Source organism: Falco punctatus, assembly GCF_963210335.1.
Source record: "Falco punctatus genome assembly, chromosome: 6".
NCBI classification, from domain to species: Eukaryota; Metazoa; Chordata; class Aves; order Falconiformes; family Falconidae; genus Falco; species Falco punctatus.
The window spans coordinates 81,808,175-81,826,486 of NC_137585.1; the positions used below are offsets into that span (position 1 = coordinate 81,808,175).

Sequence of the window (18,312 nt, forward strand, 5' to 3'; positions counted from 1 at the left end):
AGAAAATAGTTTGATTAAAAAACAAACAAGCAAAAGAAAACTCAGGTCCAAAATAAGTTGGGTTATACCATGTAATTGAAGTATTGCAGTTACGCTACCGTGTACAATCCGGATTAGTTCTGATCAAATATTTGGATAAGAGTCTTCTTGTTCACAAATGAGGATAATACAGAGTTCTATGTATCCGCAGTCCTCCAGCGAAGAAGAACAGGCCTTTGTTAGCAAATCTGGCTCTTCCTTTGAAACGCAGCACCACCACCTGCTTCACTGCCTGGAAAAAACTACGGTAAGAAGAGAGAACTGTCTCTTCCTGTGAACCCCAACACCAGCCTAGTTTTGAATGTTTTCAGTTATCTCTTCTAATTAATAAGCCCTTATATGAAAGCAGTTAGCTGGGAAGAAAAGCCGGTTTATCTTATTTTAATGCATTATACCCACTGCATACAAATAACAGAGATATCCTGGATGACAGCCTCATCTAGCGTGAAAGAGACTGGCATCAGTGAGATGACAGCAGTATACCCAAGCCGTATATGTGACCTTCATTATTTTTTCATGCACTCTATGAAAACATACAAATTTTTAACAAGACAAATTGTAGTCCTTACACATCCAATACTCAGTGCAGTCAAAGCAAGTTTTTGCCTGAGCAAATGTTGGGCTTTTGTACAGGGAAAGCTGCTAAGTATTTCATCTGATATGAGTATGATTCTTACTGAAGGGACTGTGAAAGAGGATCCCCCGGCATCCAGCATTCCCCAAGTAATGCTTCTGTTATATTTAACAGAGATCACTGTGAATGTCTTTCTGCTTTTTCTCAAAAAAGAACAAAAACAAAAAAAAGAGAGAGAGATTAAAAAGTTTTCTCACAACAGACATTGCTAAATTAAAATATGGCATATGTATAATTTCATGTTCTCCTTTAGACAGTATTTATTTCTAAATAAAAAGGTCCAACTGTTACATCATTTAGATAGTCATATGTCATCTCAGAGGTGCTTATGTTTCCTCCATTCTAACTTTTGGAGTATTCATTTTTATATAATGCATGTAGGATGAAATGTCTTGCTTCCTGTTCAGAGTATAATGTGGTTTCTTTGCCAAGATTCAGACTGGGTTCTTTTGGAACATTTTTGAGACATTTCATACTAGAATCTGATAATAGCAGTCTATCTTAAAAAGTGTTCCACAGCTGAACATTACAAACATATTTAAAACCCTAGTAGTAGCCACAGGTCTTGTCAAACTCTCATAGAAATCATGGAAAACATTTCTATTCATTTGGTGGGAGTTGAATTTGGTTCCCAAAGTCTCACACTTCCTCTAATCATAATGGTGGAATACATAAGCCTTTTGTGTTTTCTTTCGCTTTTTTTAAACAGACCTTTTTTTTTTTAAAAAAAAAAAAAAAGTATTAAGCCTAGAAAGCAAGTATAATCATCTTTCCTGAATCTGCATAGAATCTTTTTTTCCTTGTTTTTTGGGTCCTGCTACTGGCACTGAATTCATATGACACATGAACACAAAAATGTATGCAGGGATTCCAAATAGCCATCTGCAGATCATACATTCCTAAAATTTTAGTGGGAATTGGAAATTCTGGGCTCTCACCTTGTAGAATCTGGCAAGTTGCTGATTCATGGTATAACAGCAAGGGTGGGGTACCTTCTCAGCCTCTTGGCATCCTTTGAAATATCATTTGGTATAAGCATCAGTCCAGATGATACTAAGCAGAGGCATATTTTTCTCTTTTCTGCCACTTTGAAGTCATTAGGATAAGATCTCTTCTACTCTAAGAAATGCAGAGTTGGCAATGTTAGGAAATTAATGAAAATTACATTAATAATTAAAATAATTGCACTGAAAGATTTTACAGGCTTCTTTTAACTAATTTAAGAACAGTTAACTAACAAGTATAATCAAATCTATTAGTTTGAGCCATTACATCATTTCAAAATGTTTCCAGTCTATATTAAAAGTTCACTCAATACCCTCTTTAATGGACAAATTGAATTCTTGTTGGTTGCTCCATAAAAGTTTTAGGAAGTACAAAATTACTTTTAATTGGAAAACTAGCAGAGTTCTTGGCAAACATACTGCAAACCACTGAATGTAATCTAAAGATGGCAATTAGGTCATTCTTCTCTCTGAATTTTATGTCCACTGTGCAATCACATTCAAAATCTTGATTGTAACCGACACAGGCCTTCTAGAAGTCAATTTTCAAGCAAGTTCTTTTTTTCCGTATCACTTGAAATTGGCATGCTTCAACACCACTCAGTTCCACATGAACTTATGTTGGAGTGAAGAAGAATAGAAGAAATGGAAATAACAATAATATGCCTGTAAAGATATTTCCATTTGTCACAAACACTAGGCCACAGTTGTTACTCTCTTTATTCACAGATTTTATATTAGCACTGTACTGTAATTTTCCTAAAAAAACATCAGGACCTTTCCAATTAGTGCATCATTCTTTAGGGGAAAAAAAATATTTTTTTCTCATTCTAATACAAAAACCTGCAGTTGGCTAACAAATTTGAAGTGAGTGAGACTAAGTAGAGTGTAAAATAATCCAGAACATGCTCATAAACCGTTCCCCTAAACCATTCCCAGGATATGTAGACTGATTCCAGCAGTAACTGAAAAGATATTTTTTTTTAAAAGGAGGCTTTCTCAAACCGCACATGGATGTATCTTAATCTCTACTTAGTTTGGGCTGCTACTTCAAAACGACTGTTAAAATTCCTCCCTTCCCCCGCAAGCAACACCACTATTTCACACTCTTTCACACAGAAAGAAAATGTGGAAACCACAGCTGTGTGTGAAATGCTCCCTAATCACCTACTGAGTCACCATAAACTGGCTGTTTGCGTGACTTTGCATTCAGCTCTATGACAACCCAATAAAACTACTGGCCATGCTGGGATTAAGCAAAGATTGCATGAATAAACAGTGCTTTGTTTAACTGAATCCTCAGTCTTCTAAACTGCTTTCGACACATCCATCTACAGTAATTAGGAACTTGATGCTTTTAAATAACCACCTCCTCTCCTATAATCAAAATTTCTATTTGATTGAATCTTTTTTTTTTTCCCCCCACACAGATGCATACCTTGAAACACACTGTTTCAAATCCTGATTTCTAACACATCATTCAAAAGCTTTATAAATTCATCTGGAAAATATTTGAATTTTATTGTATTATGGTTCAATATAATAAATCTTACATATTTCCAAATTACATTTAGAGCATTTATGTAGGCACCACTTGCATTTTTATTAGTAAACATTATCCTCTATTCTGTGGTGCTTCATAGATTATACAGATATTTATGATGCAAACTACGTTACAATCACATGCTATTTTACAAAATAATTTGGATTAACATTTTCTTATTTAGAGCTCTGAGTGTTTTGTTCCAGCATTTACATTGTATTGGTATTCAGCCCAGGCTAATATGGGCTAAACACTATAATCAAGAATAAGCTGTCTAACTTTCCCAGTTTATTCAGTTGTGTCAATTCAAGCCTTTAAACAATCATGATTAATATGTTCACTTTAATTATCTTTCTGTGTGTGCTTTGTCCCTTTTGCTGGATTCCTCTGGGCTAGAACCACGAGTTTGTGGATGAGCAAGTCTATGAAGAGAGCTGCATGGAGGTTTCTACAGTCAATAGACCCCCAAGCCACAGCCCCTCTCTCTCGTCTCAACAAGGTGTTACCAGCACTTGCTGCTCACGAAGGCATAAAAAGACTTACCGCATCCCAAACACCACCATCACCGGCAGCCGTCCAGGCAGCGTACAAGAGCTCAGCACCATCCAGATCAGATGTGTGGAGAGGACGCCTCTGTCTAACAGGTACTTCACATGCAGCAGCACACCGAGAGCTGAAACCCCTTCCTTCGTTAGAGAAGAGATGTAGAGGTGCTGTGGCCTCCACAGGCAGGCAGGCAGGCATCCAAAAATGGATATTAGTACTGAAACATCCTGCACTTAGTTTGCTCCAAGCTTAATCCAAGATGACAGAATAGTCTCTCTGTATCCACTTCTGCCCTCTCATCCCCTCCCCACAAACTACTACGTACTATTTGCAGCAAATAGCAACCAGGGACCCCAAATGAAACAGAGCACCGAATATTATATGCCATGGACAAATGCATCAGAAGAAAAATTTAGCATAGAAAAATGTGCAATTCAGATATACGAGATAAGCAAGTGGGAAGAGAAAGGAAGGTTGGTCACTGCTGTTCCTACTAGTTTGGTTCAGAAGCACAGCACAAATGAGACTTCCTTGCATTTCCACAGAGCAGAAAAATAGAACTGACTCCTGGAGTCCTCAGTGTAATAGCCATAAGAAAGACTCTTATAAATAAAAAATACGAAATGGATAAGAAAAAATATATTGCCTAGTTTGAGGGGTTATTACAAAAATGAGGAAAGTGCAATTTAGGAGTCTGTAATTTACCGAATGTCTCTGTAATCTCACAAGTAAACCATTTGGCTTTCAGGTATATCTGAACACCCCCTCTGAAAACAGAGCAAAGTCTCAGGAGGCACAGAAGTGTTTTCTATTGAACTCAAATGTGCCACCATTTAAAAAAGAACTACTTGCAGCACTAGTTGCTATAGAGATTGGCTCGTTAAGTTACGTTTGGAGTAAGTTGCTTTGTATAGTTAACTAGGTTTGGATTTCATTTCCATGAACAATCCAGCAGCTTGTAGCTACTGAAATTTTTCAATTGTTGTGCAACGAGACATCCGGGCCAGCACAAAGCTCCGATCTGTCTTAGCTTTTCAGGAAGTACTCTGCCCGGATCCATCCTTCCTTTCTCTGCTAGAGGGCTTGCCTGCACCACACTTCCAGTCACAGAGGACGTAAAAACACAAAGCACCAGCCTTGTGCTAGAAAACGAGCTAAAAACCCAAACACAAAATGCCAGTCTGAGTTTTACAAGTTTCGTATGATGCTGAGGTACTGCAGCAACTCCACAAACACGTTAACTCAACCTCAGCTAGTGCATATATCGCTGTGCCTTACTATTGAGGATACAGAATATACAAAAGCTTCTTAAATAAGCACGGCGTGGAGGAACCAGTAGGAGACTGGGACTGGTCCTTAGTTCCCACTTTCCTGCACAGCAAGTCACTTGGCTGTGTCAGGTTTGCTCAAATGCTTTCCCTGTTCAGAAACACTTAGGTGGTGGGCTGAGAAAATTCTAGGCATGCTGAAACAATGGGAAGGAAGGGAAAAAGGGGGCCTGTCCATGGACGTAGCCATGGACCACCTGCTGCTGGGGCGCAGGGTTGGGGGGGTGTGTGCTGTGTTGCACCTCTCAGCTCTAATGGGGCAGGATGGAGATGGCCAGCTGAGGGAGCAGAATCAGGCACAAGAGAGGTTTGCAGTAACACGGACTTTCTTTCTGCATGGATTTTTGTTTCTTCCTCCAGCCGTTCCAGTTTAAATGCCAAAGTGGAAGAGTGCGTTAAACTAAACTGTGAGCAGCCTTACGTCACTACAGCAATAATTAGCATCCCGACACCTCCAGTCACCACACCTGAAGGAGATGATAGGCCAGAGTCTCCCGAGTATTCGGGAGGAAACATTGTCAGAGTATCTGCTTTATAAAATATAGAATTATTTATAAATTAGCATAAAGACCACTTGCAAGCTGAGCTCGAGGCAGTGAGAAACAAGTCGCGAGGAATGAGAGAGCTGACAAAAGACAACGCCCCTTGACGTGTGCGCCAGTGGCCACAGAGCGACAGGTTCAGGAGAAACAAAACACTTTGTGGGTTTCGGTGTCATAGCGTGTGAACCAAAAGGAGTTTCTTACCCCTTGTCCGAACTGATGCGTGGTGGAATCTTCTGTGACCATCCTGACTTACTATATGAGCACAATGAAATATCCCCATTGATGCTTCTTCTTATCATGAGAGCTCTTTTTAGAAAAACAAAAACAAACAAAAAAAAAAAACCCAACCACAAAACAAAAAATAGAAACAAACCTGTGTTCCTGCTGAATGCAAAACAACAAGAAACATTTTGATAATATGTCTTTTTTTCTTTTTTTTCTGTTAATAAACCACACACTTGTTGAGGAACTATCAAAAAATGGAAGAAAAAATGCTCATATGAAATATGTTTGTACTGACTGAAAGAACTACAACCATAATGCATGCTAAAATTATTTGGAGCTGTGATCTCAGTTTACTTTTGTTGTTTTTCAGATTAGGCATGATAAAATATTACTGTAGAAAGGGGCATTTCCGTGCACTTACAAGCTGATTGTTAATGTTCCATGGTAGTTGTACAAATAACTTCCCTTTGAAAATTGCAGTATTTCTTACTCAAACACTCATTAGTGAACTAAAGGTGTTCAGTTAGTTCAATATTTACTATTGTTTTACCTTGCTTCCTAGGTACTGTTACAACTGCAATAAGTCATTGTACACCTGTTGTATCAGGAATCAGGATTTCTTTTTTTTAAGGTATTTTACACAAGTTCATCTACTCTATAAATTTCTAATGGAAAATATTTAAATAATCTTACAGCCAAACTTTGCACCACAAATGTGCTATTCAGTCATTGATCTTTTTGTCCACTGTCCTCTTTTACTGACAGTTTGTTGCCCACCCCGACATCACTGTAGCATTTGGGATTTCAAGGCTACTGACGAATCAACACAGTCCTTTCTGCTGTACCCATCTGGTCTACTTCTGTATTTTCAGAACAAATCTCTCACCCCAGTGTACTGTCACAGGATCAATCCCATCTGAATTAAAATTACTATAAAGGTGTTTTGGGGATCAGCTAACACTTATCTCCAAACCTCCCTTGTTGACATTCTGCAGCATCCAGCGTGTTGGCTACACTGGAAGACACAGACAGACATTCAGTAAAAACTATGGCTAAATTCTTTTTGTAATTACCTGCAAACTTGCATCCTAAAACTTGTTCGAGGATTTATAGTGTGTGAAGATATTTAATTACCTAAGAACACTGATAGAATAATGGATCGGGTCCCAAAGCTATAAAAATATAATTGATTTCAATTGAAATTTGCCTACATGGGCAGGCCTAAAAGCTGAGATTAGCTAAGGCTTTTTGGCTTCGTTTTTAAAAGACATTGATGTTACCAGAAACCTTTCTGATAAAAAAGTGTCATTGTTCTTCACGTGAGTGCATTAGATGTATCATAATGCTTCCTATATACATGACATACCATACATCATATACATCAAATATACATGGAATACGTGCATATCAATACATACATATATACATCAAAAACACTGGATCAGAAATAATTGCATGTCTGCAAAATAAAATACGCATATAAATCAAAAAGCTCAGTGCATTAGATGCCATTACAATAAATGATTAACACAGTTATTTAATAGTTTGAGTAGTGTATGTTTCAGTATAGTATTTGCTAGCATTCTATGACCTGAAAATTTACAATAAGAGAAAATACCCACTAGAAAACAAAACTTGCTGATAATACACCTTTTACTGCACACAAATACTGGTCTTTCTCTCCACCTGTCAACAGAGATTGAAGAGTAGATGAGGGACTATCATGCTACAGTATACACATCAAAATCCAACAATGTAATATATTAAAATGCAACTGCAGTTATAAAGGGTATACGTCATGCATTAGTCTCTTATCATTTACTTATTTGGAAGCTTGGCTAATTTGCAGTTAAGTTCCCACTTTTTCTGCAAAACAGAACAACTTACTCATTGTAAACTGAGCTGCTATGTTTCTTTCAAACCTTAACGGAGCGCAGAAGCCCAGGGGAGTGCTCCTTCTCAGGAGCTCTGCCACAGTCGATCACCTGACGTTGCTCTCCTCTTTCACCCTGTTGGAAAATTGCAGTAGATCTGCTGAAGCTGGTGGGTCACGTAAGTTTTAACGGGGTTTAAAGGAGCGGCAGAATGGACCCAGAGTTTTTACTTGCATCCTACGTCTACCCATGGTTACTCATACAAAAAATGGCTTGGTCCTTATCTTTTGCCAAACAGCTGTTGACATAAGAACTGCCTTGATATTAGCAATCTGCAACAACTTCTTCATGCCACATGGTACTTCTTGGCTACTTAGATCAGGTAAATAATGCAAAAAGGCAGTTATTAAACCCTCTTTGGGACAGACTACACAGAACCCAGGAAACCTACTGACTCCATCAGGTCATGTGTCTTTTAATCTCTGTTTTCCTTTTTGTATGGACTAAAAAGAACGCACTACAGCAATACACTCGCATAACAGTTAGACCCCTGAAGCAACATGTACTTTCATTTTTAAAATGCAGCTTAAGGAATAATTTAGTATGATTTTGCAGAATTCCAGTCCTGTCTCCTATTTCCATGTGTCCCATGCAAAGTCATTAATTTATTCTGGACTTGGGAAATACACATTCTTTTGGTGTTTTAGGTGATTTAAATGCTGTTTTGGTAGTGAATGACTGTTGATGACTGTGTAAAATGCATCTGTACTGTACATGAAATGTAATTATTTCTGTGTATCATACAAAGAAACCGAGGTTGTTGTTTTGACGATTTTGTTTGACAGTCATATATCGTATTTCAGAAGGCAGCATAATACACGTTATGCTGAATAAATAGACATTTGAGGAGTATTTAAATAAAACATCTGCATGCTTGAATGGGTCAACTTGGTTTTGCAATAACTTATTCATGTAACTTTTTTTTCCTCTGGTAAGTTTGAAGGAACACTAAATCTGAGGGCAACAAATGTCCCTGACACTAATTCCAGGAGAGCCATGAGTGCATCTAAACCATACTAGAGGCACTGGGACCAGGATGCCACAGCTCCGTAATGCAGAACTGCCCTTCTGTGTGAGTGGGCATCACCTTCCCCTTCCCAGCCTGCAGAAGCAGAGAAAACTGGGGGACCAAATTATTTCCAGCAATATGAACTCCACCTCTCTATCTGTACTTTTAAAAATATCCGCTATGTTTTCAATACGCCCAGACACCAACCGCTCTGCTGAACCTCCCAGGCTACAGAGCCTCCTCAAACCTGGTATCAAATTCCCTTGATAAAATATTAGTGCACAGATGAGACTGAACTGCTTCTGTAACACAACAGTGGGTAACAACACACCATGGATCACTTATAAAGGGCGACTGACAGTGCAGATGATGCTGATCTATCAGCTGTGTATAGTGTAGCACCAGCAAGCATGACAGCCGCCTCTGCCAGGAGCTTCACGCTCTGGGGAGGAAGCAAAAGGTAAAAGTAATACCTGTCTGTGAATCGTCCCAGAGCATTTTTAAAGGAGAATGACTGTCCTCCCACGGAATAGCTACAGGAGACACACCAAAAATGTAAATTTAAGATTTTGAGGTTTTGGATATACTCGCTGTGGAAACACATTGACTGCTGTCAGAAGGCTTTTATAGTGGAGAGCACGATGCAACCTCAGTTGCTCCAGGGACAAGAGTGGCTTTCAGAGAGGAGACTGCTCTGGAGGAGGATAGATCAGTGAAACCATAGGATCAGTAAGTTTGGGGCAGTGACAGTGCGTAGGAGGTCATATACTCTCTTTCCTGCATGTGGGGCCCACCAGGACTTTATTTTCCCATTGACCATGGAACATCGGGAGATTACCAGGTGTTCTGGAAGAGCACTCAGATGATGTGATCTGTGAACATGTGGCTAAACGAACAGCTGGGAGTGAACACATTCAGATTGACAAAGTCTGTGAGATATATGTAAATACCTGGGCAGATTCATTTCCTACCTGACTACATTATCTATTTATCTACCTTTAAGGTACCAACTTTCACAGTATCTATGAACAAGAAACAACTGAAAGTGGGGGAGTGCTGAACAAAAAGCAAGCAAATGCATAAAAACTCTGAAGTATTTAGGACATCAGAATTTTTTCAAAAAAAATGTAGACAATCATACACAAGTTCTAAAGTTTTAGATACAATCTTAAGTCAGTAATAGTAATTACATGAATTAAACATAATGCTTGTGGTGGGTTGACCGTGGCTGGATGCCAGGTGCCCACCAAAGCCGCTCTGTCCTCCCCTCCGCAGCTGCACAGGGGACAGAAGATACTGGGAAAGGCTCCTGGGCTCAGATAAGGGCAGGGAGAGATCACTCACCAGTTACTGTTCATGGGCAAAACAGACTCGACTCGGGGAAATTAGTTTAACTTATTAGCAATCAAGTCAGGGTAGGATAATAAGAGATAACCCCAAACCTTCCCGGGCTCGCCCGAGCGATGCAGGGGCCGGGGCTGCGCTCAGTCCCTCACACGCTGCCCCTGCTGCCCCTTCCCCCTCAGGGGGGCTCCTCACACCCCGCCCGGCTCCAGCCTGGGGTCCCCCCGCGGGGCGCAGCCCCTCAGGCACAGCCGGCTCCAGCCGGGGTCCCCCGCGGGGCCACCAGCCCGGCCAGCAAACCTGCCCCAGCCCGGGCTCCTCTCCCCGCGGGGCCACAGGCCCTGCCAGGACCCTGCCCCAGCACGGGCTGCCCACGGGGTCACAGCCCCCTTCGGGCACCCCCTGCTCCGGCGTGGGGTCCCACGGGCTGCAGCTGGGGATCTGCCCCACCGTTACCCTCCACGGGCCCAGGGGCACAGCCGGCCTCACCAGGGGCTTCCCCAGGGGCTGCCGGGGAACCTCTGCTCCGGGCCTGGAGCCCCCCTGCCCCTCCGCCTGCACTGGCCTGGGGGGCTGCAGGGACGCTCCGCTCACACAGCCTCACTCCTCTCTCCAGCCACAACCACCATTGTGGAGGGTCCTTTTTTTCCCCTTCTTCAACATGTTATCCCAGAGGTAGTGCTACCATCACTGATGGGCTCAGCCTTGGCCAGCAGCAGGTCCATCTTGGAACCAGCTGGCATGGGCTCCACGGGACACAAAGGAAGTTTCTAGCAGCTTCTCACAGAAGCCAACCCTGCCCCCCACCCCCCTACTATCAAAACCTTGCCACGTAAACCCAACACAATGCTTTTATGGCAAAAACTTCAAAAACTACTTGAAAACCCCTTCCTCCTTCATGTTTAACCATAGAGCTGCTGTGACCAAGAGCCTCTCTTTCTACTATTTATTCTTAATGCATTTCCTTTTATTTACGGGTTGCTTTGACAAAATGAACTGTTATAAAGAACAGAAAACATAGTTACCTATCCTTCAGAAAGCCTTGTCATACAACCTGCTGGCAGAAGAATCAATAACTCATCCAAAGACCAGGAATACTGAATTTTGGCTCCTAAAAGCATCCCCACACTCCTGAGTCATGACTGTGCTGCAAACCGTACTCAGCCCCACGGCTACAGGCACAGTCCCACGGGCTCTGTAATGATTCACTGGGCTGGACAGAAACACCTGCTGTGGGCAGGGGGTGACCCCCTTTCTAACACAGTCGCTCCCCTTGACATTAAGCAATTTCTGAAAAACATGAAGGAGCAGCTCCGTAGTTGTTTGTTGCAACAAGAAAGATTTGGTTCATAACAGTTTATGCTGCAGAGATGAAAGAACACACCACCCTTCTCCTCCAGGTACTCCTGCAAAACTGAGGGGGAAAAGGAAATAAAAGGATGAAGTAGTTTTCACTGCTGCAAGTATCTCTAAATTTTCCCCTCTTGTCAAGCAGCCTCTCTCCTACATATATCTTAAAGCTCTGCAGAAAAAGAAGAGGCTCACAGCAGCCTAGTCAATCAATTTTAAGGCTCTTTGAACAAGTCCTAGAAAAAGAGACACCTCATAGCCTGAGCACAGTGAAAGAAAAAGGTCTGAAAATGTTCCAATTTACAGCTAAGACCTTTTTTGACAAATGTGGTTTGATACCCAAAATAGGATTCTTTCCCGAAATACTTATCGGTAGTCCTTACTAGGGAAGAGAATATTTTTATCATTATCGACGTGTGGGTCTTTCCCTCAAATGACACTACCCCATACTGAACACAGACAGGCTGAGGATTTGGGTAGCCTAGCCCAGGTGAGGTGACCCTGACCATGGATGCTCAGTGTTGTCAGAGTCCACAAACACTGGTCTGGGCGATTGGTCCTGTATCAAAGGAGCCCGACCCCAAACCAACCCTCCTGCTCTTAAAATAACCTGACTACACCAAATGGCAATGCTTCCTTACCCCCTGGGAAACCTAAAACCAAATCATCTGGGCTGTCAGTACCCCAGATTCTAGCTGTGGACTTCTCCAATGGATCTCCCTAGCCCAATTTGCCATTTTATTTCTTCATGAGCTCTAACCCAGACACAAGGAGATAAAGAGGCAACCCTCACCGGCAGCCTGGGCTGCCTCTCACGAGAGGCCTTCAGGACAGCCGAAGGAAGCATGGCTATAGGAGCTTCCACAGACACTCCCTGAGTAAAACTTTAAGCATCAGGATTTCCTGGACAAAGGGTAGGACTTCTTCCTGCCTTTTTTTACATTCCTTATGGTGAAATCCTCTACATTCAGCCAAAATCCACAGCTGAACATAGCTCTGTAGATGTAATCCATAGAGTCCACATCTGCCATTTGTAGTTTGTTTGGCTTCCCCCCCCCCCCCCCCCCCCCCCCATTTATTTTTAAACATGGAAAAAAATGCAACAATGGCTCAATCTACTGTGTAGCATCACAGGTCTCTGTAGCACTCAAGTCTAGAGCTGGTCTACATCCAGGTTTGCTCAGACACCTGCTCTTTTCCTACATAGGAACCTCACCCTTAGCTACAGCAACACGGCCCAGGCTGAGCAGTGGGAAGGATGCGAGTCTGCTGTACGTGTGCAGTAACACCAGGCACAAGGCTTCCCAAACGGTGCATCAAAAAGTATTTCTGACAAAGATACTCCAGGCAGAATCTTGGGAAGCTCTATCCTTCAGCCTTTTTTCTTACCTCCCAAAATAAGTATTAGCATCTGTAGGAGAGGTACAAAAGCAAAAAGGTTATCTTGCTTGCAGTACTACCTGTGAAATAAGCACACTCACATATAAACTGCTAAAACCAAAACAGGCCACACAACTGAAGAGCTTTGTTTCATGAACCCTTAAGAAGCTCTCTGAAAAGACATAAAAATAGGAAATGAAATTTACAATGCAGTTTCTCCACAACAGAGTAAGCGGAATGGATAAAGACAGGTCAAATTAACTCACACTTAGCAGGAGGACCCTCCCAAGATCCACCCAAATCATTCACACCCTAGGACTTCAAAATGAAAAAGTCATTATGGAATTTAAGACAAAAGTAATTTTATTGTCTACCAAATCACACCTTGATTTATTTTTTTCTTTTACAAATTCCAAAACAAATGAAAGAACTCCTAAAATGTAGTATTATGTAAAAACCCATTTGCCACAAACTACAAATATGTATTTCAAGAGCGTGGCCAATTGTAAAAATAATCCTATGAAATAAACATTGTTCATAAAAATACAGTAAAATGCACTTTCCCCACATCAATAAATACATTTTAACGCTGTTTCCAGTTGGCATTTTAAGCCACTAGAAAGCTCTTAATGAAGATGCCACCAAAGTATAATTTCTCCTTACGTACTTTACAACTATTGCAATAGCATCCAGAACGATAAGCATTTTCCTTGTCTTTTGTTTCTACCTTCAGGGGAATCACAGGCAGGAGAAAAGATTTATCTAGAAAAATGTGCTACTCCCATATTGATTCCCATTTCGGAAAGAATGTTTAAGGTTTTCTTTCTTTTCACTATGAAGCAGTCCATAGAAAAAACTATTTCAAAGAAGAATTCTCCAGAATTACTCAGAAAATTAAAGTCTATTGTCCAGAGTCATAGTTTTGTTTTCAATCCCTGTTTAATATATTTAAAGTTAAAAAGTAAACAGTTATGTTAGACAAAAATAGAAGTTTTAGAACATCTTTACCAACAGCTAAGATAAAGGTTTTGTTAGAAAAAAGAAAAACTTGCTCTTTTTACAGATCTTGCAAATTTTAAAATCCAAGTATTGACTTGAATTGTAGTTCTGTTTTCCATGCACACATAAAAACACACAATTATATATACACAGATCCCTGATTAAGACATTTTCCAAATGGCTTATTAAAAATGTAGAAGTCAATTTCAACTGAAGTCACATTTTGTTTGTCCAAAGCACTGTCGTTTCTTCAAAAAACCGAGTATTTATCTTCCTTTCCTGTGAAGCTTCCTTTGAGGTTCTGTCTACCTGTGAATGAATCAGTATTTTACACATCACACAGCTTGTGACAAATAATTTAAATATTACTGTGCCCAGTGAATGAGTGCCTTTTAAGAAACAAACAAACAAACAAACAAATACCAACTCTGTTTCATGGCTGAGGCCACGGCTAAGAGGCTGTCAGGATTATCCTTCTTTCTGTGCTGGCCTCCTTCACTTCATTAGCTGTCTTCCGAGGCATACAAAGACTGCTATATTTGGCATACTTGATGGAACAGAATAAAACCAACAAAAACCAATTAAACCCCTTTGTGACTTCTCAGATTGATTGCATCACCTATAGCTCTTCCATTTCAAAGTGTGTATTAAAGCTGTTTGCCATGGACGTATGTTCAAAGATCCTTGTCAGGCTTGGTTTCAGTAGCTCCACAGAGTGACATGACAGCTGCTGTGAGGTATCACTCTTCAGGGCCATGATCTGATCTGCCCCGGGATCCCTTCTGCCGTAGTACAGAGCCCACAGTAATGTAATAGTGAGGATCATAGCCAGGATCTGCGTTACTCCAATAGAGATTCCTAGAAATCTCAGCACTTGTAATTGCTTCGTTCCCCTCAAAAAAGTGTACATTTTTTTACCGCATCCCTACAAAACAAAAACAGATTTAAAAAAATTAGTATTATTTGGCTTGCAGTTCCCAAGGTTTAGCTCATCCTACCTAGCACTGGCTTTGCTGGCTCCCCAAAATCTCTTTCTCACCTCCTTCAACCAATACTTTGGAAATTATTTTGTCTACTTTTTAATCACTTCCATAATGCCATCTTTACGTTTTCTCATACTGCTTGAGAGTTTACTGCTTGTAACAAGCTCCAAGAGACCTGTGCTATCTTTGATTCAGAAATCAAAGTTGATCTGAGTTCCTATCAACTATCACTGATTTTTAAAGAAACTCAGCTGGTTTTGCCAATGTCTAAAAGCCATGAAATCCTCTTACTCATCTTGCTTCTCTCCTTAAAATTACAATTTTTCAAGGTTGTCCACTATTTTAAACTCTTTAGACTTTTTCTACAAATAATACCACAATCTGAAGTCAAAACAATATTCTAGGAAAGGCCTACAGACCTGCAAAACCTCATCAGTGTTTCTTCCCACCTTTTCTCTTTTAGTGTTTTATCTGGACTCATTATATGCCAGTTTATTAGTTCTGCAGAAAGTCCCTAGGGAGTAGAAAAATCATTACATTCCACACACTGTCTGAGCAAGGAGCCTCAAAGAGAATAACCTTTAATGGAGGACTTCTGACAAATTTCCAGAATGCAGTGGGCACAAACAGTCTTTCTTTAGTACTTAGTGGTAATAATAAGACATGAATGTGGCATTACTCCTTTTTATTCTTGAACTAGAAGCATCTCCTCATTGCAAAAAAGCGTGTCTGCTTATACTAGTTAGGTTCTGCCCACCTCCCCTATCCACAGACTGTATTTTAAAATTAACTGCCTTAAATGTAGAAACCTCCCTGACAATTATTGTAATGATATTATACCAAAAGCCAGTTTTGCCTCCTATCTTGTGCTGAGCTGTTGTTACTTAGAGCACAGTCGTGTCCTGAACTGCTGTGAGAGGAGCCATAGCAATCTGCCCTGCATCAGGCTCTGCACAAATCCAGGCAGGCAGCCAGACCCTGTCCCAAAACAGCTGACCATCCACATGGCGTATTAGGAAGATGGTCACATACACCACCTCTGCAATTATTTACAGAATAATAATAGTTATTTACATAGAAAAAGTCTGAGGAAAACTACGTTAAAAAGATCACAAGCTGTGTTTCCCAGGAACGGAAATTTAGCTCTTTCCAAACCATCAGTGCATGCTCCGCAGTTTGCTGTACAAGGCCACCTAATTACTGTTCAAGGCTTCAGGAAAGCTCCCAAGCCCTCGTAATGCAGCCAGGATCCACAAAGAGACACCAGTTCTGGGAGCTGCTGGGTAACAGTGCAAACACAAGCTATGAAGCTTGTTGATCAGGAAAGATGATGCCCAGTCTTAGAAAGGAATAAAACCTTGAAGAGAGAGCCCTTACCTACTATGGTGGATGCTTATTCTCTATTTTAAACTTTGCAGAGCTTCACAGCACAAAAGTCAAAGGAACACAGCCACCAAGAGAAAATTCAGAGTAACTGGATGGGTAACACCACAAGTATCAACAGGCATTGGTCCCAGACGAAGACATCAGGACCGCCTCAAACTGGGCACAATCTTCAAAATGCCATTTTGGCATTTATACCCTTTTACTGTATGTTTCTTACAGTTTTTCTATGAAAAGCAAGCAATTGATCAAAGTGACAGAATCTGAAGACAGGACACAATAAATAACACTTTCCCATTACACTGGAATTCCTCAAAGCCCACAGTATCAAATGCTACAGTCCTGCATGTATTTGGTGAAAGGCCCGATTCTTGCCTCACACACAAAACTCACACTGCGGTCAAAAAGATTTTCATTTAGTATCTAAAAAAAATTTATGTACTATATGATAATTGTACCAGAGTAAGTTAAAGATCTCAATGCTCCATTCATCATTTCACTGTGTAATTTCTAAACATTAACATAGTCCAGACATAAGACAGAACAAGGAGTAAATGTGGATTCTTTGAAATCTGAAAAAAAAAAAAAATAATATCCACTGTAGCAAAAGCAATGTAATTGAACTTGATGAGGAACAAAAATTGTCACATTGGTGTCTTCTCTTCAACTAGAAAACAGTGTTGTAATTATACTACTTTCCAAATTTGTTTTTAATTACAGAGAAACCGGCTGCATTTTAATACTTTTAACAACTTTAAGGGATGAAGGTAAATACTGGTCACAATTTAAAAACGCTCAACCACAGCAGTATTCAAATTCAGTTCATTCGTTGCCTAGAGGAAACATCCATTAACAGAGAGCAATAACAGTAATGCCTACATCTTCTGCAGTACAGACACATAACTGAGACAAATTATGCCCCATCTAGATAGACTGCCTCCCTCCATTTAATGATGTTCTTACAGTTCTGCTCTAATACACGTTCAATATCAGTTTCAAAATTGAGAAATATCCAGCCACCCAGTTATCCTCACATTCATGCATTTTATTTCTGCTTATGTGACACATTCATAGTTGGCAGCCTGCAATTAAAGAGTACATAAATACACTTTCCTCGGCAAAAGTAAAAGTTTGTCACTAAACAGGGAGCTCTTGCTGACAACTCAAAAATAATATAAAACTTTTGCAGTGATCATTCAGAAGAATGAACTTCAAACTCCTACAGAGCTATGGATTAGAGGCTTGATTCATATTTATTACAAATACTATTTTATATTCTCAGTCTCAAAATGGAAACAAAGCATGTATTTTTTATTTACTGCAACATCACAGAATAAGGACCAAATCTTAAATAAGGCGCTTCCCAGAGTGGATAAACTATCAGTATATTCAACAGATCTGTTGTATACCCAAGTTTTGAGTATACTTAAAGTTACGCTAGAAAACAAAAGAAAAAATATTGCATATGCAATTCTGATTTTTCTGAAGGTCTCAATTCGCACCAATCATTTTATCTAGGCTACAGTTCCTTCCTGATCACAAGCTGAGCAGAGCTCCCTTTGTCCTCAGACCACAACAAACCTCTGAGGCCATACTGTCATCACTTCTCTCACAACCATGCTCTTTCTAAGGTTAGTCTGTTCCGTGAACTGCACCAAAGGTGAAATTTGTCAGAACAAAAGCAATCCAAGATGACTAACACATTTAAAAAACAGTATTCAAATTCCAGCAGGGGAAGCACAATTCCTGCCAAAAATACTCTCAAGCAGAACTGTAGAAAGGTGGCTTGCTTACAAGAACTGTATTTTGAAGGATGCCAGCTTAGACTACAGAAAGCTCGGAGATCCCAGCAGAAAATTACAGCACAGCTATAACAAAATTTTATCAAACCCAGCCAAACCAAACTTCAGAAAAATTCTTTGTAGCACTTCAGAAAACTGAAGTACCACAATGGACTTTGGACTTGCAAAAGCATTTACATAAGCCAATTCTAGGCTAGCGAGGCTAATCTCATCAGACTCCCTCTCAAACCACCAGACTATGCAAGATTGTTTTGAATCACTTTC

At 40.3% G+C, this 18,312-nt stretch overlaps 2 protein-coding genes and 1 long non-coding RNA gene across 5 annotated transcripts in view; 1 reads left to right on the forward strand and 2 right to left on the reverse strand.

Moving 5' to 3' along the window:
* KCND2 (potassium voltage-gated channel subfamily D member 2) overlaps positions 1-12,912 on the forward strand; it is a 290,804-nt gene extending 277,892 nt beyond the window's left edge. The window contains exons 5-7 of the mRNA XM_080393939.1: positions 191-286; positions 3,617-3,864; positions 5,455-12,912. Of these exons, the coding sequence (XP_080250065.1) occupies positions 191-286; positions 3,617-3,864; positions 5,455-5,632 (522 nt within the window). The 3' untranslated portion in view covers positions 5,633-12,912. The remainder of the gene's footprint in view (positions 1-190; positions 287-3,616; positions 3,865-5,454) is intronic.
* LOC308066553 lies at positions 1,401-3,870 on the reverse strand. Its single transcript, XR_013929196.1, has 2 exons — positions 3,764-3,870; positions 1,401-1,792 (listed from the first exon to the last, which is right to left on the reverse strand). It is a non-coding gene; the product is annotated as an uncharacterized lncRNA (long non-coding RNA).
* Positions 12,913-13,218: 306 nt separating the features above from the next.
* TSPAN12 (tetraspanin 12) overlaps positions 13,219-18,312 on the reverse strand; it is a 45,350-nt gene continuing 40,256 nt past the window's right edge. For 2 of the 3 annotated variants that reach the window (XM_080393975.1, XM_080393974.1), the window contains exon 8: positions 13,219-14,805. In XM_080393975.1, the coding sequence (XP_080250101.1) occupies positions 14,500-14,805 (306 nt within the window). In that variant the 3' untranslated portion in view covers positions 13,219-14,499. The remainder of the gene's footprint in view (positions 14,806-18,312) is intronic. The other variant, XR_013929183.1, reaches the window with a different exon arrangement.